Source organism: Talpa occidentalis, unplaced genomic scaffold (genome assembly GCF_014898055.3).
Source record: "Talpa occidentalis isolate TD23 unplaced genomic scaffold, MPIMG_talOcc4v2.1 talOcc4.6, whole genome shotgun sequence".
Classification (NCBI taxonomy): domain Eukaryota; kingdom Metazoa; phylum Chordata; class Mammalia; order Eulipotyphla; family Talpidae; genus Talpa; species Talpa occidentalis.
Genome location: NW_023604972.1, coordinates 9,760,030 through 9,785,473, shown reverse-complemented (window position 1 = coordinate 9,785,473; position 25,444 = coordinate 9,760,030). Strand labels below are relative to the sequence as shown.

General features: G+C 41.5%; 1 protein-coding gene across 3 annotated transcripts in view; it reads left to right on the top strand.

Annotated features, from left to right (window-relative positions):
- The window catches only part of KCNIP4 (potassium voltage-gated channel interacting protein 4), a 413,140-nt gene that overhangs the window by 376,569 nt on the left and 11,127 nt on the right, over window positions 1-25,444 (top strand). For all 3 annotated transcript variants that reach the window (XM_054687959.1, XM_054687958.1, XM_037530664.2), the window contains exons 3-4: window positions 12,437-12,506; window positions 16,181-16,251. In XM_054687959.1, coding sequence (XP_054543934.1) covers window positions 12,437-12,506; window positions 16,181-16,251 — 141 coding nt within the window. The remainder of the gene's footprint in view (window positions 1-12,436; window positions 12,507-16,180; window positions 16,252-25,444) is intronic.

Sequence of the window (25,444 nt, the reverse complement as noted above, 5' to 3'; positions counted from 1 at the left end):
CCTGTGTTCTTAATCCCATACCTTCTGCTATCTTGCCCTCCCTTTGCCCTATATATGTAATTTCTCTCCAGCCTCTCCCTGTGCTGGCTGCTTCCTTATATCCTCTAAACCTATTCAGGTCTGTTTCACCCTTAAAAAATGCGGAAGAAAACATACCCCAAATCACCATAGCCAGACTCTATGTATACACACAGTCCTTTCTCAATATTGGCAAATGTTAATCTTATAATCTTATACAATTCCTAAAAGAATGGTCTAAATTTACACTTTGCTCAGATTCAGGCCTTAGTTTTATTTACTGCCCTTGTCTTATCCTTTAAACTTCTTTTTTAGGTCAAAACATTTGTGTGTATGTATGATTTTTTTTAAAATTCAACCCTTTATTTTTATATAACTTTAGATTCACTTGCAGTTGTAAAACATAGTGCTGAGAGGTTCCTTGTAGCTTTTTCTCCCAGTAATATCTTACAAAATTATAGTAAAACTGCGCAACCAGGCTATTGACATGGATATAATCTATCATTCTTACTTAAATTTTTCCAGTTTTCTTTGTTTCAATTTATGTTGTGTCAAACGTATTCCTTTATTGACTGAATACTTTCCAGTCTTCACATTAATTAAATGCTTGCTTTAAACATACTAAACATGTTTAGTCCATACTATGTACCAAGATTTTGTCCAATATTTAGTCCATACTATGTACCAAGATTTGGTCCAATATTTTATAAATATTGATCAATATTACCTTTCTATGAATTCTATCAGTAAATAAACTACTACTAGTTTCATATCACAGATGAGACCATTCAAGCACAGAGAAGTTAAGAAATTTGCCCAAGACCACACAGCTAGGAGTAATAGAACCCAGATTCAAGCCCAAGTATTTTGGTTCCAGCATCAAGGACTTTGAAACTTTATTCCACTTACCTTTCTCTGGACCTAAATGAACCATCTAATGAGGCTGGGACTGGAGGCCATGAGCTTTGTAAATGTCTCCTCTTCCTCACATCCTTTGATGTCACAATCTGCTTTTCTCTTCATAGCTCTCTGACTAGTCCCTTTGAGTCTTTACCAAGGAGCACTCATTCTATTCCCATCCCCTAAATGTTATTCTTCCTCCAAGTCTGTATTTTCAACTCTGATTCTTCTCACTCTGCTTTCTTTGAGAGATTTCTATATACATGTCCTAAAAGAACACAACCCAAGGCAGTAAGCTTAAACCTCTTTCCTGAGACAGACTTATTCCTGACTAATGATGCTCTGTTTTCCTCTGGATGCCATTAGATGCTTCAAATGTCCACTTGTCAAAAACTGCACTAATTCATCTCTATGCTGTTTTCCCACAACCACCACCCCCACACACACACTCCAAAAGAGAGTCTATTTTTCTGCCTGCATTCTGACCTTAAGTAAGGATGCCACTCATTAATCTATAGTGCTCACACCACGGAGAAGTAGTAATAGATGAATAGCTGTGCTGTGCTCATATTGATTCCTTTATACTCCAGAACAGTTTGATTCATATTTTCAATTCAGAATAGATGAGCAGGATTTATTCATCCACAGTGTCTGACACAGTGACATAACATGGAAAAATGCAAAAATCATTCTTGTATATGGAAAGGTGTGATAAATAATTTTCTCATAGTAAAATTTAGGAAGAAGCTTTTAAAAAATAATATGAAGTATGTGAATAAAAGTGGAATAAGAAACAATAAACTAAGATAAGTCCACATCTCTGAAAAAACAAAACTGTCCCGCTTCAACTTAGTAACATAGCTAACAAAAGATGCCTGGGGTGTCTTGAGAGGTTATATAGAGGCCAAGCTGTATAAAATTTCTCATTCCTGGGCCTCCCCTGGTGGTGCAGCGGTTGAGCGCTGGGTTGCAAGGCTGCCCACAGCCTCTGCAGCGCTGGTTTGATCCCCGGCCACTGGCGAGGGTCCCACAAAAAAAAAAAAAAAATTCTCATTCCCAGCAGAGAAAACAAGAAACAGAAACCTGAAGTAAAACTTTATTTTTTAAAAGATTTATTTATGCATACAAGAATTGGGGTACTTTAAATCCAAACACTAACCTCTTTCTGGGAATCACTAAAGTTCACAGCTGACAAATCAGAAAATCAAACTATCTATATGACACTGAGCAAAACAGGCATTGTTTTTCCTTCATTATGTGGCAAGAACTTAAAGCCTGTAGCTTTATGCCTCCCTAGAGAGCACAAATTGTTATCGCAAACTTATGTAACTGAGTTTTGAAGAGCATCTCTGGCTGATTGAAATAATGTCTTCATCACATTGGGAAATAAATGTCTAGGCCATCCTGGGGCTTTAAAAATGAAAAATGTGCAGATGTAAATGAAGAGTGAAAGCGATAGAGGTTTTCTGGTTTGGGGATTCTTTTTTTATTTTTTTTATTTTTTACATCATTGTTCATTTTTAAACAGTATTTGCTTCCCCCACCCCCTCAGGTGTAGTCCCCATAGAGTTTCCTTCCCCAAGGCGCCCGTGCACCATCACCTCAGTCCCCTGTGTGCCTCCCTCCCTCCCTCTGATCCCTCTCAGGCCTCCTCCCTTGAAGTTTGTCTCTGATTTATAAGTTTGTCTCTGTTTTTGCTTTGTTGTGTTTTGTGTCGGGGATTCTTTTTGATGCCTGGAACATTTTGAAGACATCAACATTTCGATATGTATAAATATAGATGTAATATTTAATGTACTGAAATAGGTAAGGGGAGAGGAATATGATTGAAATTACTTTGATGTTCAAGGTCCTCAAGTCCGCACAGGCCTGGGCTACATCTACCAGCTTGCCCGCCTTCCCACCCTTCAGAAGGATGCTAGGCTCCTCAAATGATATCCTTACCAGCACTTTGTTTTTAACATTTAAAATTATTTTTATTTTTTTTATCCAAGTTATGTTTACTGAGGTAAAGCAGGTTTACAACTTGTATCTGCTCTGGGGATTATAGGTTCAAACCTTTACAAATGTGTAGTTGGACACCCTGCCTGCCACCTGTGCCCCGTCTTCCACTGGCCCCCTCCCTACCCCACTGCCACCCCGCACAGGAGGCCTCAGTTTTGCAGGTAGATGTTCAGAGTTTCTTCTTTTTTTTAAGATAGATTTATTTATGCATGCAAGGACTGGGGTATGGGGGTACAGGACAGAGGTGCAGGGAGTGAGAGGATTCACCAGAGACAGAGTGGGGTGCAGAACATCAGAGCTACTGAAATACACTGCTGAGGGGAGCAGAGGGCGAGACAGGAGAGGTCTGCTGCACCATGTGGTTAGCTCCCTGGTCAGGGATCAAACTCATGCTTCAGTGGCTGTGGAGAGCTTCCATAGTGCTGAGACTTAACCCCTTGCACTACCAGGGAGGTCCAGATGTTCAGAGTTTCTTATTGGTTTGGTTTCAGCTGACCCTTTGCTGTGTTTCTCTATATTCCACTTTCAAGATTAGAGAGCTCCAGTGTCATCAACTGTGCCAGGCACAAGTGTGCTTTGTTGAAATGCTGCCATCATTATTAATCTTTAGCTACAGCAAAGAAAGATGTAGAAGTAACTCCTACATACCATTGAAAACTTCTGAGTTATTCACACAACTCAGAAATCCATGGCCATGTGAGTTCATTCTTGTGTTGTTTTTGTTTTTTCCTGTTTGGGGATATATAAGCAAGTTCACTTAATTCTCAGTTATATTGAAACTTTTGTTTAACTGAAATAAATTCACACAACAAATATAACAGTTGATCAGAGGGAGGGAGAGAGAGAAACAGTTTACAGAATATAGGGAATTTTGCTGGGCATTTTATGAAAATTATCACAATGATCCCTTTCCCTGAAATAGTTGTTTCTATTTAACTATTTTCCCTTACCCTGGAATAGCTTCTGTTTCCATACACCTGATTTGCAGACAGTAGCTCAGGGTCACCTTTCATAAAGAGAAAACAGTTGGAAGCTCAGGGACAGAGCTGGTCTGCAAGGGTAGGGAGCAGCGAGGGGGCCTCTCCAGCCCTGGTGGAGAGCACTGCTGCCCCCTGGTGCCTCCACTTTGTAATAGACGCTCGCGCCCCGGAGGCTGGCCTGGGAGCGCAATGTCAGCCCTTGGGAGCCTTGTGAGGCCTCTGTAGCAGCTGCCTGAGAGGGACCAGGCTGGGGTTGCTTCTGGGCCAGCCCTGCAGGTGATGGGAGCCTGGAAGCACCACAGGACAGAGTACAACTCTTCTCTCAGGCAGCTTCTGGGAGCCCGGCTGATTGTCTCCTTTGGAGAAGGATCTCTGGAGCACAGCTGGAAAGCAAAGAAGGGTAGATATTTCTCAAGCATTTGCAACAAGCAGAATTTAATTAAACAGAATCAGCATCTTTTGACTTAAGACCAAGCTTTAGAGAGTCAGAGCTGCTCCTGGAAACTGACTCACTAGGTGAGAAAGATGTGAGAACAGGATAACGTGTGCCTTTCTCAGAATGGGCAGTAAGAGCGTGAAGGTGAAGGAATAGATAACAAAATGTATTTAGAGCTAGGTTTGACTTTTACTACACCTTCCTGAGAAAAGCAAATAATCCGCAGACTCAAGGTATAGTCCTTCATCTCTTCATGAGTGACATTTGAATGAATTTATTAAAAAGCAATTTGATTTTTCATGCTGTTTTGGCCTGACAGGTTTTAACAATGTACTTATGTGTGTGAATATCTGAATAATGCCTGTGGCCCTGCCCATTGCCAATAAGCTCCACATGGGGGGAACCTGCTGCTGGACTAGAAATAATTGCCTAATAAATGATTTATGAATTTTTTTGTAAATTAATAAGGTTGAAAAATATTGGGATAAAAATTTCTCATGGGGTATTATTCTTTTTTCATCATTATTCTTGCCTTTCAATGGGGCAGTTTTGTAAAATATTAAAGGCTTTTTTTAAGATTTATTTTTATTTATGCATACAAGAACTGGGGTACAGGCCACAGGTGTGGGAGGTGAGAGGATTCACCAGAGACAGAGTGGGGAACAGAATGGGTGGATTGACTGAAATACACTGCTGAGGGGGAGCACTGGGCTAGACAGGAGTGGTCTGCTGCACCATGTGGGTAGCTCCCTGGCCGGGGATTGAACTCATGCTGCAGTGGCTGGCAACAGCTTGATAGTGCTGAGATTGTGCTTGATAGTGCTCCCTGCACAACCAGGGAGATCCTGAAAGGCTTTTTTTGACAAACTCAGGTTCAAATCCCATTCCTACGGATTAATATCTGACTGACCTTGTGAAGTTTCTTAAATCTCCCTGAACTTTCTTCTTGCAAATTATTTGGGAAAATGTCTCCCTCCCCTACCTGTTATGAAGACTTAACTAAAGCACACATCTCCTACTCAGCCTGGCCCAGTGCCCAGCAGACCATGGGGATCATTAGTGTTGCTTTTGTTTACCCTCCAACCCCTACACTCCCTAAGAGCTTCTTAGAATATTCCTTGGAACAAGGTTTTTAAAAAAAATCTGTATCTACCTAGGCAAATCAAATCAATAACACACACACGTACTGTGATCTCTAGGTTTTACTTTATCAGCAGAACTGCCACCAAATTTGTCAACAAACGATAAAGTTTCCCATTCTGTACACAGGTATCAGAAAATGACAAAAGTGTTATTGCTTATGTTAGGATACATTTGACTGTAAGTAACTGAAAACTGTTAAATAAAAGTGGCTCAGACCATGAGAGGGTATAAGCTCACATAAGACATCAAGATCCAGTCAGCCCTGCGTGAAGAACAGAATCTAGTCAGTTTGGTAGGTGAGGAAAATTAGAGAATAAGATTGTTGCAAAGTTCCAGAAAACACATCATATATACATCTGTATGTCACTGCATGTACACATATTTTCATCTTAGTGTCTTACCCTTTCTGAATGAAACATTGTATGATTCAGTTGAGGATTTTTTCAATGGTCTCTTTCTGTGTAGTTCTGCCCACAGTCACAGTTGACCTGTGCTGCTTATCAAAGATGGCAGATCTGGGCCTCCCTGGTGATGCAGGGGGTTAGGCACCTCACTATGAAGCAATCTACAGCCTTTGCAGCACAAGTTCAATCCCCGGCTGGCCAGGGAGGAACCCACATGGCTCAGCAGACCTTTCCTGTTGCACCTGCTGCTCCCCTCAGCAGTGTGTTTCAGTCAGTCTGCCTGTTCTGTACCCCTCTCTGTCTCTGGTGAATCCTCTCATCCCCCACCCCGCATCGCTGGCCTGTATCCCAGCTGTTGTATGCATAAGAAAATAAATCTTAAAAAAAAAAAAAGAGGCCCAGGGGTTTCAATTTCTGCCCCTGACTGCCATTGTGTGGCGTGTCCTCAGCCACAGAGGTGTGTGTGAGAGCTGATGACCTGAAGATGCTAAGATGTGACATGATAGGAGGCATCTAAGGAACTATTTATTTCATAAACACTCTTAACTTGAGTCTTTCCCTTATTTAGAGGCCATCATTAATTTTTTGATTCCTGAAGAATTGTCTCTAGATATTTAATAATAGTTATGAACCCGAAGGGATAGCTTATTCCAGAACAAGATAGTTTATTGTAAGAAGAGATTTCAGCCAGGGAAGCGGACAAGTATTATTGAGAATATCCATCTGACTTGCATCTCTGAAACCATTTCTAGAACATTCCACCAGAGCTCTGACAATGTCCCAGGAAGCACTGAAAGACATTCATATAACAAAAAATATGAGGCTCAGGATGCACTTGAAAAAAGTTTCCTTACAATTTTTTATGAATACATGGATCTCTCTTGAAAGCACCATCCCAAACACTTTTCTGGAACTCTGTATTTCTAAAGCACTCATCCACACATTACTGGGGGAAATGTTCCTTTAAATTAATGAATAAAAGGCTCCGGGGTGTCTACTGCCATTTATTTCCAGCATGGTAGCCTTTATTTTTTACAGCTGCCATTTACAACTGCAGTATTCCCCTGCCTTTGAGAGTAAACTCTGAAGATATTAGATAGAGTAGATTCAATTTATAATGCTGGAGTAGGAGGCATAACTCCTCTCTGCTTTATAAACTCATTGCATAATATCAGAAATGCATTATATCAGACTCAGCCCTTTTGATTATGATAGTTTAATCCTGGGAATAGCATTGGTGGTACAGTGACTGTTGGATTGAATTCTGCTTAAAGAAATGCAGGATTACTACTATTGTACTAACCTGCTAATATTTAATGAGCAAATAGGATCTTCGAAAGGGGGGTAAAAAATAACATAGCATGCATTATCTTATTAATTTGAACAACCCTCTGAAATCATTAGTCATCCCCATGTCTTACAGGAGAACAATGGGATTTAGAGTAAACAATTTGTCTAAAGCTACATAGCTTTTAAGTGACAGAGCATAGGTTCAATCCAGGTCTTATACTTCATGCTACAGCCCGGAGCATAAGCATTTCACTAGATGACTCTAAACTTGACCTGGCAGAACCTTCCAGACACTGTATGGAGACATCTAAGGTGTCAGTGCATCAGCCTAGACCTCAGGAGACTAAGTCACAAGCCAGGACTCAGCAGCCCCACTTTGTGGTTGATGGACAAGTCCTGTAACCTCTTCAACCAGTCTCCTCACCTTTAAAACGAGGCCATTCAACTGGATTGTATCTAAGTTGCTTTGACACTCAAATTTCCTGATTCTGTGCTCAATATCCGGAGACTGTGCTCTGCCATTTTCTGATTATGAGTCAGTGGGTTGTTTCCTTGTAATACAATTTTCTCCTCCATAAAATGGAGATACTCTAATGTGTGTTAAAAATAAGACAACATCCCCAATGGAATCTAATCCCCAAGTCACCAAACTGAACTTAATTACAGTTTCTGCTCCCCCAAGAATGGAATCTTGAGCCAGTTAACCTGGAATCACCTGTCAAGTCATCTGGCTGATGGACCCAGGTACCCCCTAAGGAAAGCAACTTTGCAAAAACCTGCCCCCTTTATTCCTTTCATACCATCTTTGTTTCTGTTCCCTCTGGATTTAAAAATCTTTCACTTTATTCTTCTCTGCAGCCACTCCATCCTGTCTGCTAGATTGAATGCTGCCTGATTTGAGTCAGTTTTGCCCACGCAAACTCTTAAAATGTTCAACAGTCTTCAGTTTATTTTTTAACACATCCGTTCATTCATGAAAAATGAACCATGTAAAGCACTGAACACATTGTCAGGGAAATAAAAAGCAAACATATGATCCTCCTCAATCTCTTCTTCCTCCTCCTCACCATATTAATTATTTTAAAATATCAATATTCTATAACATACTAATAAAGTGTTATATCAGTAATAGCATAATCACAATTGATTTTGACACACATATAACAGGACACTATCTGAGAAGTCTAAAAAGGGTGATTAGGGAACATCTGTAGGATTTCCCTCCACCTCCCCCAAACTCTCTTTACCAACTGACAAATCTAAGGCATCTGTGTGCTAGGAAAATCTCATTCCACATTTATTGCAAGCCGATCATATCACAGTGAAGCCTTTAAGAAGCAATAGAGGGGCCTCCCTGGTAGAACAGGGATTAAAGACAGCGCTATCAAGCTATGACCAGCCACTACAGCACAAGTTTGATCCCCAGCCAGCCAGGGAGCAACCTACATGGCGTAGCAGACCTCTCCTGCCTCGCCCGCTGCTCCCCTCAGCAGCGTATTTCGTCAGTCTGCCTGTTCTGCTCCCCACTTTGTCTCTGGTGAATCCTCTCACCCTCCCGCACCTCTGGCCTGTACCCCAGTTTTTGTATGCATAAATAAGTAAATCTTTTTTTTAAAAAAAGAATTCCTAGAATAAAAGCAAACAAAATGTACCAGCTGAGGATATAAATTAACATAAGGAATATGAGATGGAGAAAGACTCACTCACCTGGTGATAACTTGCCCATCCTAAAACTTAGAAGGAGCTTTCAGTCGGCAGAGAAAGGATTTCATCTGACACAGGCATGCCGATAAACATAATACAAATGCATATGAGACAGTCAATTTTTAAATATTCTGCATCATAATCTATAGCTATCAATGCATCTAGAGGCCAAAGACAGCTGACCAGTTTTGTGAGAACAGATGTCCCTTCTCTTCCCATCTTCATCTCCCGCTTGCATCATTTTAACTCCAAGTTCTCAGCTCCGACCTTGCAAAAATTTATCTCCTGATGGCAGAGAGCCATCTATCAGCGCCCTCCTTACCATCCCAAGCAGATGGCTCATAGTTAAGTGACCAATAAATCACAATTTCCATGTGTGAGAGTGTCCAACTACAAAGTGCTTATTTGGTATTAAAATTGGTTCTCTGACTGCCAACTAGATAGAGTCATTTAGTCTATATGTAAATGACTAAAACTGAAATGACTTGTCTATCTAAAACTTTTGATTAGCTATCTTCTTTCCTTTTTGACATTGGAGGTATTGATTGTTCATTTATTTGTATATTAGGCAAGATTCTCCAGGGAAACAGAATCAATGGATGGGAATATAAACAGACAGAGATTCATTTTCAGAAGTTAACTCTCATGCTTCTGGAGACTTAGTCAATCCAAAATCTGATGGTGTGGGGGATAGAGATTCAGGAAGAGGAAGCTCAGATGAAATTTGTAATTCAAGTTCAAATTCATTCTGCTGTAGAACCAGGAAAAGTCATTGTAACAGGAGGCTGTTGCCTGGAGAATTCTTTCTTTTGTGGGGAAGATCAGCCATTTCTTCAAGTCATGCTCTCCACTGACTAGATCAGCTCACCCACATGATGGAGGGCAATCTATTAAATTCAAAGTCCACTGATATAAATGTAAATCTCATCCAAAAACACCCCCACAGGAACATCCAGTATAGTGTGGACCAAACATTCAGCCTTTGCAGCTCATGCAAGTTGACACAAAATTAACCATCACAGTTTGCTGATTTTATTATATATTTTTTTCTTCATTTGCTTTTGGTTGTGTTTTCTTTTCTCTAATCCTCTTAGGTCTTTGGGGTCATTGTTATTTCTACAGGGTGCATCAAATGCAAAACCTAGAGGTGACCTTGTCAAAAGTCCAAGCCTGCCTTCCGGCTCTCTCACTGGCTGGCTGAGTGACAAGGGCCTTTGTCCTCAGAACCTCAAGTTCTGCCTCTGTGAATGAAGAGATCTAAGTCATAGGTTGATTACAATGATCACACGGGAGAAATGTACATTGACAGGCTCTGCAAATATCTTGAAACTATTATTTTAAATTGTGTTTATGTATCAGAGGCCCTTCCTTTCACACCAATGAATGAGAAAATAGAAAACTCTTCTTGTGAAGGAACCACATCACTGCTGTGAGTAACTGGTTAATTGGAATACAGAAAGATCAAATTAATAAATCAAGTTGATTCCCAAGAGGACAATGATTTTTAAGGCTAAGTGAATGTTTAAACACAAGAGATGATTTTTGAAGATCTCAGAGAAAATGGCAAATTAAAATCACATGGGATATTTTTGTCTAAAATCAAAGAAGTTAGCACACCCTTGACTCTCTGCAGTGAATGTGGGACTTTATATCATACAAGTAGGGGAAGCTGTGACTCCGGAAGCATGGGGATCCCGGGGATCACGGGCCTGGAATGAGAAGTGACCAAGAAAGTCTGGACAGAGCTTCACTTCCCCACCCTCAGTGGACAACTGACAGCCCACAAGTGACTCAACATGACCGTCAGCCCCCACTGCTCCAGGAGGCGCTGCACCTCCAATTCCCTACCAGACATTTTTTTTGAGATTGAATATTTTTCTGCTTACTAATTATTTTCATTTCCTGTGTTGTGAATTGTCTGTGTTTTAAAAAAATATCTAGTTAACTGGAATTTTGCAGAATATTTTTAACATTTTTATTGGGGTAATATTGGTTTACATCATTGTTTTCATAAGAAATTGTAGGATTCCCCCCTTCAGGCAGTTACCATAGTGTGTGGGCCCCCAAAGGACTCATATTCCCCCACCCTAGACCCTTTGCTTCCTCCCTCTTTGTTCCCCTACACCCCTTTACCCTTTTCTTCCCCTGTCCAACCACACTTTTCTTACATACCCAGGGAGCAGAGAGAGTTTTGACCTCACTTTGGTCTAAGGTTCATTTCTTAGTTCTCTTTTCTGCACCAAGGCTGACCCTTTTAATATTCCACTTTTTAATTTCTTTTTGAGAAAATGCCCAGTTCACTCTGGGCCCAACAGGTACACAGCCCAACATTCATAGAATATCTAAAGTTTGTGAGTATCCAGCAATCTCAAATAAATCCACCCACAGGATGAAGAGCAGGAATTCATGATGCCCAGCCTGTTTCTTTTCAAGGCTCCCCTCCAGAGATTCAAAAAATCTTGAGGTTCTGTCTTATTCAAGGTCACATGTTATAAAACCATTTTATTGTGTATGGTTAGTTAAGTTCATTCATTCATACTTGAAACTTCTCGGGTCACTTTAAACTTTTTTTCTCATTGAACTAAAGAGTCTTTGGGTCCAGCAAATCATCACGGACACAACACAAGTTCCAACAAAGTGCATCCTAAAAACTTCCTTCAGTGTCTGTGCAGCAAGAAAAGCAACCTAAGTTCCTCTTTCTTCATTGATAATAAACCTGTGTTCTGTTTTTTTATTTTATTTTTTATAATAAATTTTATGTTTATATTCCCCATACAATTGCAATCCCCTTATTTTGACCCCAATCCCTCCCCTCCCCGCCCCCCACCCCCCATAGAGTGTCTCTGGTTCATAGTTGTTTGTTGATTTTGATTTTCACTTTCTTATAGTTATTCATTTTCCTGGTCCCTTATTTAAGTTTTCTAGATTCCTGCTATGAGTGAGACCATCCGGTATTTTTCTTTTTCTTTCTGGCTTATTTCGCTGAGCATGATCCCTTCCAGCGCCACCCATGTTGCTGCAAATTGCATGTGTTTATCTTTTTTGATTGCTGAGTAATATTCCATGGTGTATATGGACCACATCTTCTTGATCCAGTCATCTATTTTTGGGCATTTGGGTTGTTTCCAAAGCTTAGCTATTGTAAACAGTGCTGCTATAAACATAGGGGTGCAGGTGCTCTTTGGAATTGATGTTTCTGTGTCCTTTGGGTAAATACCTAGGAGTGGAATTGCTGGGTCATATAGAAGCTCTATATTTAGTAGGTCCAGAAATCTCCACACAGCTCTCCATAGTGTAAACCTGTGTTCTTAAAATCAGCAGTCAGTTTTTTAATGTCAGAGCAGCTTTGACACTTACGTGCAAAAATTTTTGCAGCTGCCATTATTTTTTTTCTTCCTGTGAGAAATGGAAGGCTGCTTTTAGTCTTGGCAATAATGGGCAGATGGCTAAATTTTTGGGTGCAACTTTGCAAGGTAGACAATTCTTTTTCAAATTGTGCAAAATGAAATCAATTTTATGAACACTTTGTTCCTATTCTTCTCTGCCGCCTTCTGTAGGAATGCCCCAGTGGCGTGGTTAATGAAGAAACCTTCAAAGAGATTTACTCGCAGTTCTTTCCACAGGGAGGTAAGTATAAATGTGGGCTTGTTAATCTACTCTCAGAATTATGCTTACAATCTCGAATTTGGTTTGAAATCATGACATGACTCAGCGTTTTTACCTTTATTTGAAAGAATTCATTGCACATCATTTTCAGAGTATCATGAATGTGAATTACTTACAAGGTATCAAATAACCAAGAGTTCACTCTTGAGTTGTGCCCTGCCTCCCCAATGTACTCTCCGTGACAGTTTCACCTTGGGGATGGCACAAAGCTCTTCCACATGCATTATAGGTCTCACTTCAGGCTCCCAACTCTCAGAATTAGGACAAATGTAATTATCCTCAATTTTCAGATGTGAAATCTAGGTCTGAGTGTAGTTAAACGATTTGCTCAGGGCCACACATCTCTTACGCAGCAGATCTGGGTCAGAATCTAGATTTTTCTGTAGCCTCCCTTTTTTGGCTTCTGTCTCTTTCTGTAACTCTTTCCTACCACTCTCCGCCCCCCCCCCAAAAAAAAAAATATCTGAGAAAACATTCTCTTTTTTTAAGATGTATTTATTTATAAATACAAGAGCTGGGCATAGGCCAGAGGTGCGGGGTATCGGGGCGGGGTGGCAGGGTGAGAGGATACACCAGGGACATTGTACAGAGCGCTGAAATACACTGCAGAGGGGATTGACTGACTATGTAGTACATCCAAAAATTTTTTTGATCAAATTTCCTGAAGGTAGTTTAAATAAGGGTGGGGGACTTGTCTGTGAAAGAACAACTAATATTGAAATTTAATATGAACATAGCACTGTTCTAAACGCTTCACATGCAGTATCTCATTTAATGTTTTCATGGCAAGTCAGTGAAATATGTACCGTTTTCGTTTTACAAATGAGAGAGCTGAGACAGAGAGGTGAAGCAATTTGCCCAAGGTCACACAGTTAATATTTGGTAGATCTGAGATTCAAATTCAGGCAGTCTGACTCCACAACACTATTAACAATTATTCTCTACGTGGTATATCATGACCAAAAACTGACTTAGCTTCCACAAAAAATTGCCAAGGTAATTTTAGAAGAACTGCACGCCCTCTATAACACATTAGAGAGTGACCTCCCATGGTCAGGTTTTAAAACTAGAGCAACCCCATTTGAGACCAATTGTAAGTTTCATCTGCCCGAGTTTTCTTGTTTGTTTGTTTGTTTTTTTTTTTAAAAATTGCTAGCACTGTCTGTTCTGAGCCTTTATTCATAGTGAGTTCTGCTTGGTAAGGTAAAGGCATTTACCCTGATTATATAAATATGAAAACAAGAGACCTGCTTATTGAAGTTCATTATAAAATAAGCAAGATCTCTTTTTTTTTTCTTCTCCCAAAAATATGTTTAATATATCACCCTCAACTCCTATCTCCATGGGGCACCAATTACTTCCAGAAGTCTGGATAAAAATGCCATTGAGAACATAACCTTCGAAGTAAAAGTGGATTGACAATTCTTGATAGTTCAACCATGGCATCCTGTTGACTGCAATTAAATCCTTGGCCCCAGATCCCAAAGGATTTCTTCCTGGAACTTGTCAATGCTACATGGATGTCTACTCTACTCATAACTGTTTTATATACATGTAGGCCTACTATGGTGTCTATATACTTGATGATAACAATGTAATGAATTCATGGCCTCCCTGGTGGCAGAGGTGGTTGAGTGCAGGGCTGTGAAGCTGTCTGCGGCCTCTGCAGCACAGGTTCAAATCCCACATGGCCCGGCAGACCTCTCCTGCCTTGCCAGCTGCTCCCCTCAACAGTGTATTTCATCAGTCTGCCTGTTCTGTTCCCCACTCTGTCTCCGGTGTATCCTCTCACCCTCCCATGCATCTGGCCTGTACCCGGTTTCCTATATTCATGAATAAATCTTAAAAAAAAAAAAACAATGTAATTAATTCATATGTTTAAAAATGAGAACTTTATCACATCATATCCAAAGGTAAGAGGTGAAAGAAAATGCCACCATAATTTTGAGAAACTGTACAAACACATGACATATACAGCCTTCCATAATGTAACCAATGGGGTGAAGAATTCGAGCTAAATAGTTCATATTAGGTCAAGGGAATTTGAGAGTTGGGGGAGAAGTTTGCATGCCCTCTCACCTCTCTTACTAGGGGAGGACAATTCTCTACTCCTGCTACTCTAACTTAGCTTCTTGACAGCCTTTAAAGAGCAACTTATAACATAAAAGGTGAAAGGAAGTTTTATTAAATCCCAATAAAATAAAGGTTAAAAGTTATAAAATAGACATAGACAAGATTTTAAACAGAAGATGGAAGCCTAGAGCCAATGAGCTAAAAGGTTACAAATTTTTGAAATATAAAAAAGGTTAAGATAAAAGGCTAAAACCCATGAGACGAAACATTTAAAATAATCAAGTAAATTTGATCCAGGGTCAAATAGAAGCACTTAAAAATGAAAACTGTGCATGAGGAAAACAATAAGAAAAAGTACATACTTTTAAAATGAAAAGGCAGAGAGTTCAGAGATTAAGAAGACAAAGAGAAACTGGAGAGGAGAAAAGAAGGGAAAATTAGGGAGAAAGAAACTACTGGAAACAAAGTAGGAGGAAGTGCTGGATTTCCAATTACTGCAGAGCCATTAGGCAGCGTGAGGGGGCCCTGAGGCCTGAAGCCTGTCCCAAACTACCTATATCACCCAGAACCCCCAGTCCTTGCCAGGACCCACAGAGAACAAGGGCTCCCTACTCCATGCAACTGGGATTCTCCAGGGTCACATAATCCTCTTCCAACCTGGCCACAGAAATTTCACAAGTCACCATCTTCCCCAATTTATTATCATAAAACTTGACCAGCTGTGGGGTAGCCTGGGTTTTCAATCAGAAAACTCTTGAGTTATGGGCCTCCCTGCCAGTGCAAGGGGTTAAGCACAGCACTAGGAAGCTGTTCGCAGCCTCTGCAGCATGAGTTCGCTACCTGGCCAGGGAGCTACCCACATGGCACAGCAGGCCTCTCCTGTCTTGCCCACTGCTCCCTCAGCAGTGTATTTCGGTCAGTCTGCCTGTTCTGCTCCCCACTCTCTCTGGTGGATCCTCTCACCGCCCCCCCCCCCACACACCTCTGGCCTACACCCCAGTTCTTGTATCCATAAATAAATAAATTTTTAAAAGAAAACTCTGAGTTTTGTCCCTCCCTATTTCTTATTGACCATGTGACTTTGGGCAATTTTCTCAACCTCTGAGTTGTAAACATGAGGAACAATTTAATAATAATAATAAGACTAATAATGGCAATTCATTGTTGTCTAATTACTAGTGTTTCTCTTATTTTACTTGTAAGGATAGTCTCCAAGCTCTAAGTATTGCCCAGATGCACCTCACCTAACCCTCACACACATCTGTGGTACCATAGCAAGCTCCTTTAGGTCATATCACCCAAGACTCCCAGGGTCTGAATGTTTCCAACCTGAAACTCACAGAGAATGTCTGTCCCCAATGGCCTCTGCGCAGCTTGTTCATGCCAATGACCCTCGAATAAGAATCATCTCCTGAAAAAGAGGAGGGCAGCTGGGCAGAGGCACAAGTTAAAAGACACAGAGTAAATCTTGCTGGGTGAAAGGCAGCTTGGACAATCTGTACAAGTCAGATGCAGGATATTTGAAACTGAGGTTTAATGACTTTTCCTTTTCAATATTTCAGACTCGACAACATATGCACATTTTCTGTTCAATGCATTTGATACAGACCACAATGGAGCTGTGAGTTTTGAGGTAAGTCGAGACTTTATAAAAGTACAATTTGACTTCAGGCACACTGGAAGAGATTTAGTTATCTTAGTGAAAAAATTTGAGCTTAGCAGCTGTAATTTTGTTTTAACTTATGAGCTTGTTATACTCTTTTATTAATCATTGTGGTAAGAACTTTTAACATGAAATCTACTGCCTAACACATTTTTATGTGGACAATACATTATCGTTGACTACAAATGCAATGTTGTACAGCAGATCTCCAGATTTTATCTTGTTTAATTGAAATGTCATGTCTGGGTTCTTTCCCCAGAATCCCCCTCCCAGGTTCTGGTAGCCCATCATTCTAAGATCTGGGCCAGGAGCCTCAGCTGGTTATCTCATAACCACAAAGATCACTGAGACAGAAGTGTAGAAGCTGGTTGTGACTGAGTAGGTGTTGACTAGGAACCTCTGGTGGCCAAGCCCAGCTGGAGCTGTCCCAGATGGGGAAGCAGCTGTTATGAGGGAGGTCAGGACAAGTGAGATGATCATAGGGCCTGTCCCCTGTAATGTTTCTTTGACTATCAGCCCCTCGTGATCACCCCACGACAATATCCGATTCGTGATTGCTGCACTTTACCAACAAGATGCATCCCAGCACAATCTTACTTTAGCCATAATATAAAAGTCAAAGGTTCCAGTTCACCTAATAACAATTTTCATAGCTAGTCTGTTGGGATTACATAAGGCACAGACATCTGGTGATTTCATTGCTCATGTATGAGAAACACACCACCAATTACCTATAGCACATCATATCTTATTTCACATGTAAGTTTAGCATAGTGTTCATGATACAGGCCCATGCATAACATTGCTATTACAATATTCATGTAAAATATCAGTAATTACGATGAATATAGATAATAATTGGGGAAATTAGTGGTGCTGTGGATGTGTTATAAGCATGTGGCTGAATGTCTCTTCTTTCAAAGGTAAGCTAGTAGCTAAATTAATAAATGTTAAAATGAAATTGAAACTAGGTTATTGTGGTTATTTTTCAAAGCTGATTAGCTATTTGGAAAGCGCTTGAAAACAGGATGATTAGTCAATGAACACATTTATCTGGCAATTCTATCCTGGGAAATACAGCAGAGACTCTCCTGATTCCATGGGAAAGGGAAATGGAAGTTTTCCACTTAATTGGCTTAAGCCTCAGGGCAGAGTGAATAAAACAGGAAGGGCCCTGGATGCAGGTATGACTAGATCTGTTCCCCACTAGGCCACCAAATGACTACGAGACCCTTGGCTAAGTATTTTAACTCTATACACCTCAGTGTTCGTGTCTATTTAACAACAACAAGCAAAACTACTTCTCAAGGTTATGAAAGAATGAAAAAGCAATAATGACAAAGAGCTTGGCTCAGTATCTGATCCCCAGTATATCATTAGATATCACTATAGCTGTTATTATGTGGGAAATTTTCCTAATAAAGCCAATTATAAATGACAAAGGTCAAATAGTAAACTGTTTTGCCTGTGTAGGCTACTCAATTCTTTTGGTTGTTGTAACTACTCAGTAGGTACATAAACCAAGCCTAAGTAAGTATGCACAACTGTGCTCTAATAAAACTTTATTGACACAAATGATGGTGGGCCATGGTTTCCCATCTCCCATTCTAGATCATCACAATAGTGCCCCCTACTGGCAGAGAGACTGGGCCGCAATGTTTGCTAGAAAACACCTCTTTGCCATTCCGTGACTTGCTGACTGAGCATTACTACCAGCATTTGCAATCACACATCAATAATCCACAGGAATCAGGGCAAAGCACACCCAGGAGCATGCTCCAAATAGCAAATTTACGTGAATTACTAAGCTGAGTTAAAATTCATGTTTCATCTGGAACACTCTGAAATCGATATGCCTGCTTACTGAAGATAACTGATGACTTGACATCACATACCACAGTTCAGAGCTTCAAAAGACCTTTAACTGACAATCCAACTTACACAGAATAAAGTGTGAGTGGCACTGCCTGGAGATAAAGTCTAAAATGTGAAAAGTATATACCTAAAAAGCAATCACTTTGTCGTTTGCAGTGATGAGAAAAAAGTGGTTTTTCCCCAAAATTCGTATGGTTATGGGAAAGCTTGCTTTCTAGAATGAGTTATTTTGTCAAATTATTTCCTTTTGAGATGGCAGGCCTCAAAGGACATTATTTAGGCAGTGTTATCAACAGCTGGAATTCTGACTAATCACATTTAATAATTACTTGTGTCCTTATATCATCAACACACGTAAGTACACACACATACACACCAAGGAGGGATTTTTTTTTTTTTTTTTTTTGCTCTTTCTTTGATCCCTTCCTCACTTTCTGGCACAAGTTGCTTCAAGCTCAACATATCTTTTCCCACTCCAGTTGTAGAATCTGAGTCTCCATTTTTTGTTGCTATTTTTTTTATTTGTTTGTTTGTTTGTTTGTTTTCAAACTCTGGACCTCATGGGGGTCCAGAAATCTCATCTAAAAGAGAAAGTGCTTGAGGGGTCAAACTCAAATCTTCTATCTTTGATGCCTGGAGCTAGTTCCTCATCTCTCCTAGCTTGAATTTCCTCAAGGCAAATGGAAATAATCCTGGGAGATACCTCTCAAGATTAAATGATGGATCAAAGTAGTTTACCCAGGAAAGCCCTAAATTGATGTTAATGAACCTAGCTAGCATCTGCATCCAGTCAGTCTCAAAGAAGCCTCCTTCTAGGTCCTGGGCCTGCAACTCTTGGGATTCTTATTCTCAAAAGCTTATCTTCCTCTAATTTTCGTAGTCACACCTATAGTCACATACTGACTCACTTTTTTAGTAGTTAAGGCTGTTTTCTAAGTCATTTATAAGATAATTTCAAGGCAAGAATTCCTGGCATCTTCAAATATTCTACAATTATTAGATAGTAATTGAATTGCAGCATTATGGCTCAGTTTCATCCCACCTCCCAAATATGTCCTTTGATAGTAAAACAAATCAGATAGGGTGTATGGGTATAGCATGTTCTTCTGTGGAAGCACAGCCATTCCTTTGGTTCTAGTAAAAATGAGAACTTGGGCTTTGAGGGAGAGATTTGGGTTCAGGTTCCAGTTCTGGGACTCACTGGCTGTGTGTATACTTGGGTCAGTCACCTATTTCTCCTAATTTCCATCTATAACAACAGCAATGCTCATTCCCTGTGGTTGTGTGTGACCAACATGAATAATGCTTGGAAACTGCCTGGCACCACGTCACACACACCTATAAAGGAATTGTAGCTATGATTACTATTAAATGCCAGTGTTTCTAGGGTCCTCTAAGCCAGGGATTTCACTTTTTCCTAACAAAGTGAGTTGAAATGATGGCAAATAGAGAAAAATGTTTACTGCAGCATTATTTTTAATAAAGAAAAATCTAAATTAATTTACATATACAGCAGTAGGAAATAATGGTCAAATAAATTACAATTTTTCTGAGAACAGTGTTTTAAACTGCAAATTGCAGCCATTAGTAGATTGTAAAATTAATGGAGAGATTAATGTTCAGAATATTTTTTAAAAATTAATGGAGCAAAATTAATGGAAAAAGGTAATTAGTTTCTGGTTTATAATTGCACGTGTGTGTTTGTATTGTTTCATTTTAAACTTAATTCTTATTATGATTTTGAGTCCAAAATGTTCAAACGCCACTGGGATAGTATTATTAATTTAAACCATATGAAATTACTATTCTTGACAAATATGATCAAAAATTTTGGCAATTTCATAGATGAACCTAATATGTAGTTTTTAAATGGTGTCACCAAAGACAGAGTGGGGAGCAGAACAGGCTCAATGATGTGAGAAAATAGTTATAATTGTAAATGAAATATGTAGAAATATATATGTATATTTATGCATATACATGTATACGACCTTTAAATATATACTCAGGTGTACAAGAAAAAATATATAGAATAAGTGATAGGATTATTATGACTCCAGTTTTCTCTTCAGTACAGCTTTAATATTTTTTACATAAATCAAGCATATATTTATGTTTTTTGTTTGAATATGCATTAATTTTAATAACCTAGTGAGATCAAACCAAAGAACTCTCATCACTTAATTTAATGTGCCTGTAATCAACTTTTAAGATATTAAATTATAATAGTATTATGTACCAATCAAGATAAATATATAATCTCCTGAATGTGTAAATTCAGGCTACCAATCTTGAGAAATAAACCCTTTATTTTTTTTTTAATTTTATTTTTATATTCCCCATACAATTGCAACCCCCTTATTTTGACCCCAAACCCTCCCCCCCTACACCCCTCACCCCTCATAGAGTATCTCTGGTTCATAGTTGTTTGTTGATTTTGATTTTCACTTTCTTATAGTTATTCATTTTCCTGGTCCCTTATTTAAGTTTTCTAGATTCCTGCTATTGTAACAGGGTGGTACCCAGGAAAGGGGGAGGTTCCCTGCCCCACCCAAGGGAGGGTGGAGCTGAGCAGGAAGAGGAGAAGCTGCAGAAGAGACTGAGGAAGGAAGAAGCAGGATGGAGCCAGGAGACCTGGAGGAGGCGCATGGAGCCTAGAGACACGTGAAGAAACTGCGCTTGTCTTTTGGTCATGGACGGGGTGACACAGATGTGGGTGAGACCCATGGGGAGGTGACAATGGCAGCTTTTGTCTTGATGTTGATTTTGCTCTTTTCCTTCCGGGCTTGTCTGGTTGTTTGTGACCCTTTTCTGTGGGTCCCCACTGGAGGATGCTTTGGACTTGTGGCAGGCTTTGGGGCCTTGTTCTGGGCCGATCCCATTTGGATGGAGTTTTACCCACGAGGGGATGGGTAACTTTGGGTGTTTCATTTAGAAACTAGATTATTTGCTTTTCCTGTATTGTTTCCTAGTTTTATTAAAGTTCCTTCCCATTGAAGTCTCATATGTTTTGTGTTGATGCGGTGGATGGCAGAACCCATTTAGAATAGGCAGGTTTGCGGGGCTTGGGCTGCCCCTCTCCCTGTCCTATAACACTATGAGTGAGACCATCCGGTATTTTTCTTTTTCTTTCTGGCTTATTTCGCTGAGCATGATCCCTTCCAGTGCCATCCATGTTGCTGCAAACTGAATGTGTCTATCTTTTTTGAATGCTGAGTAATATTCCATGGTGTATATGTACCACATATCTTCTTGATCCAGTCATCTATTTTGGGGCATTTGGGTTGTTTCCAAAGCTCAGCTATTGTAAACAGTGCTGCTATAAACATAGGGGTGCAGGTGCTCTTTGGAATTGATGTTTCTGTGTCCTTTGGGTAAATACCTAGGAGTGGAATTGCTGGATCATCTGGAAGCTCTATGTTGAGTAGGTCCAGAAATCTCCACACAGCTCTCCACAGTGGTTGGACCAGTTTGCACTCCCACCAACAGTGCAGGAGAGTTCCTTTTTCTCCACCATCTCGCCAACATTTGTTGTTGCTAGTTTTTTTAATATGTGCCATTCCCACTGGTGTGAGATGGTATCTCATGGTAGTTTTGATTTGCATTTCCCTGATTACGAGTGATGGTGAACATTTTTTCACATGCCTGTTGGCCATTTGTATTTCCTCTTAAGAGAAGTTTCTTTTTAGCTCTTCTGCCCATTTTTTGACAGGATTATTTTCTTTGTTTGTGTTGAGTCTCATCAGCTCTTTGCAGATTTTTGTGATCAGTCCTTTATCATTAGCGTTGGGTGCAAAAATGTTCTCCCAGTTGGTGGGGTTTCTCTTAGTTTTTGTTATTGTCTCTTTTGCTGTGCAGAAGCTCTTTAATTTGATGTAGTCCCAGCTGTTGATCTTTGCCTTCACTATCACTGCTTTGGGTGATGTGTCTGTAAAGATGTCTTTGAGGTGCATATCCCGTAGTGTTTCGCCTATATTTCCTTCTATGTGTTTTATGGTTTCAGGTCTTATGTCTAGTTCTTTAATCCATTTTAAGTTAAGAATGATTTATTTATGAATACAAGAACTGGGGTACAGACCAGAGGTGGGAGGGTGAGAATATTCACCAAAGATAGAGTGGGGAGCAGAACAGGCAGGCTGACTGAGGGGAGCAGCGGGCAAGAGAGGAGAGGTCTGCTGTGCCATGTGGGTAGCTCCCTGGCCGGCCCCAGATCGAACTTGTGTTGCAGAGGCTGCAGAGAGCTCCACAGTGCTGTGCTTAACCCCTTGTGCCACCAGGGAGGCCCTTTGTAATTTTTTGACATGTTGATACTTTTATTAATTCCAAACAAATGCTAACTTTAGGGTGCACCTGATATTGCATCTTTCAACCACTTTAAATGGTAGCTCAGCTACTGTGGATCCACAGCCATTCTAGGAGATCCTACCAGAGAAAACAAGCAGCCTTAAAAAATTTCATGAAAATACATAAGCACCAAATAAGGAATATACTAAACATGTATATGACTTTTCATAATCCGTCACTGCCTAACTAGCCATCTCAGAAACCTTGGTGAGTCATCTGATGGTTTCCCTTCTGTACACAGGACCTTTGTTGCAAACAGTCCTCTCCCCATGTATGATTCTAGGCCATGTTGCTTTATGATGGGCCCCAGGAGGACAAATGCTTGGGCATAGTGACGACCCTGAGGCACCAGGTACTGTAACAAAGTGGTGCCCAGCAGTAGGAGAGGTGCCCAAAAGCCTGCCCCAAGTCTAAAGCACCTTCTGGTGGGGATCCATAGAAAAGGGGCAGAAACAGCCAGACAAGCTGGGAGGAAAAGAGCAAAATCAAAATCAAGGTGCCATGGTCACCTCCCCACGGGTCTCTCACCCACAGCTTTGTCACCGGGTCCACGACCAAAAGGCAAGAGCAGTTTCCTCACATGTCTCTGCTCCACTTGCCTCCTCCAGGGCTCCTTCTGGCTCCATCCTGCTTCCTCCTTCCTCAGTCTCCTCTGCAGCTTCTTCTCCCTGCTCAGCTCCACCCTCCCTCTGGTGGGGCAGGAAACCTGGAACCTCCCCTTTTCCTGGGCACCATGGGTTGCAATTGTTAGGGGGAAAAGGCTGTCCTAAAGCTAATTCCATACAGGCTTTGTGGACGCCACCCCCACCCCAGGCCAAAGCCAAAGACACTGGGAACTCCAAATCCCATCCCCGCCAAAGGGAAGGTGGCTGGGACCTGAGGGTGGGGTTCAGCAGCCAGGTGGATACAAAAGGCAGACACGTGGGCTTTGGAGGGGTCCCCCATTTTGGCTCTCCGCCAGCTCGCAGCTCCGGCCAGCTCTGAGAGTGACTTTGGGTTTCCAGGTCGTCGGATCGGGTAGGACGCATTAAAGACTTTATTTCCCTATTTTCTCCCTGAGTTGTCCATTTTCCTTACTTCCTTTTCCCTTGTAAATAAACCTTTTATTAATCTTTTGTGTGTGTCTGTAGTGGAGTATTCACAAGTCCCTTTTAAGCGCGCGGGTGAGGACCCACAGCCAGGCAACCTGTTCAATATCGGGGCTGCCCTATAACAGTTTAGTCAATAAATAAAGCTCAACTGCTGAGCAAGACTGAGTTACTATAAATTCAAATCTCTCTTCCTTTTCCTCTGTTTTTGCTTTAATCGTAATAGGATGGAAACCAGACATTTCCCCTCCCCCTTGTCATTTTTGTTCCTTAGGAAAAAGATGCAACCTTCTTTCACAGATTGCGGGGTCCCACTTTGGGAGTTTCCTGGGTGACATCGAAATTGGCTTCCATCCACCACGGGCAAGGAGAGACCAACGAAAGCAGACACTCCTGGCTGGCAGGTGGTGGCTTCCATACAGCCGGGAGCTTAGACAGGAGGCTTGTCTGAGGCAACCCCAGAAGAGCAGGTCTCTCTACACCTGTGCACAAGAATTTTAAAAGTTTATACAGAGGCCTTTTCTTCTCCCTATTTTTTTTTATTTAACAAAATTTTATTGACTTGCATTACTATTAAATTTGGGGGTACAACTTACAAAGGTCTTAACTGGGTTCGATCACATAATTCAGCAACATGTTCTCCATAACTCATTACTGTCTACGCTCTCCCCTTAAAATTGGCCCTTACTGCAGGAACAGAGGGCAGAGATACTATTTCAGGAGTGGGGAGCAGGTGAGAAGCCTCCCATTGCTGACGGGCACATCCTCTTGGTGCCCTGCTCCATTTTGTTTTGTGCGATTGACCCCTACAGTTTCATATGCTCCCCTCCTTTGCAAGGTGCTCCGAGTGGTTGGCAAGAGGTTTCATGAGCATGAAGGCAGCACAGTTAGATGGGAAAAGGTGGACTAGGGTGGGACCTGCCAGACCAAGACCCCAACACTCCCCCCTTCGTGCTGTACCTTTTACTCAATGGACAGTATGTTCCAGCACCCCCACCTGAGGGAGCACACTGGGACCCAGGGGAGACCAAGTAGTTCCTTTGCACCCAGGGTTATATCCTGTGGGAATTTCCATTGCAAATTCCAATAGGTAATTGTAGGGGAAGTGAATTCATCAGGCATTTTGCGCCACTAGCCTCAGGGGCTATCACCTGCGGCCTTGTTAACGCAGAGGCGCCTGGGAGCTCCTGGGAGCGTGGGGCGGGGCTCGAGTGCCTGATGGTGGACACCTGGAGGATGGTGTGGGCATGCGAAAGTGGGTACACCTGATCCTGGAGGCTGCACCATAGGATGGCGTCCCTCAGAGGAGGGCTACGAGTGGATGAGTGACTATAGAGAGGAGAGACCTCGAGGGGTTGGGGGGCTGGCCCCCTGCATGCCCTGCACCTGGTTGCCCCACTACTGGGCAGGATTTGACGCAGATGGGTAAGGAGCCCTTTGAAGACCTTGAGAGGGACTGAGGTGTGGCAGGCTCCTCTATGAGGGGTCACCTTCCCAGAAGTGGCCTGAGGCAGTTGCGTCCCCAGGACACAGGGAGTTGAGGACTGCGCTGGAGGCGCCACAGCAGACAGGTGGTGGCCAAAGTCCAGGAGCTGCGGGAAGAGCTGACGGCGCTGCAGGAGCACAGGAGCTGGACGAGGAGCTGCAGGACAAGACCGTGTGTGGCGAGACGGCCTGCAAGGCCCAGCTGCCCAGCGCTGAGGCAAAGATAAGAAACGGATGGACTAACAGTTCCGCCAGAAGGCCGGGGACTGTGCAGGTGGATGCGTTATGTCTGTGGAACCCAAGAGTGGGTGGGCGCATTTGCACGCTCAGGAGGTGAGAATCAAGGAGAGGCCGCTGGGCCTCGGGGGCCC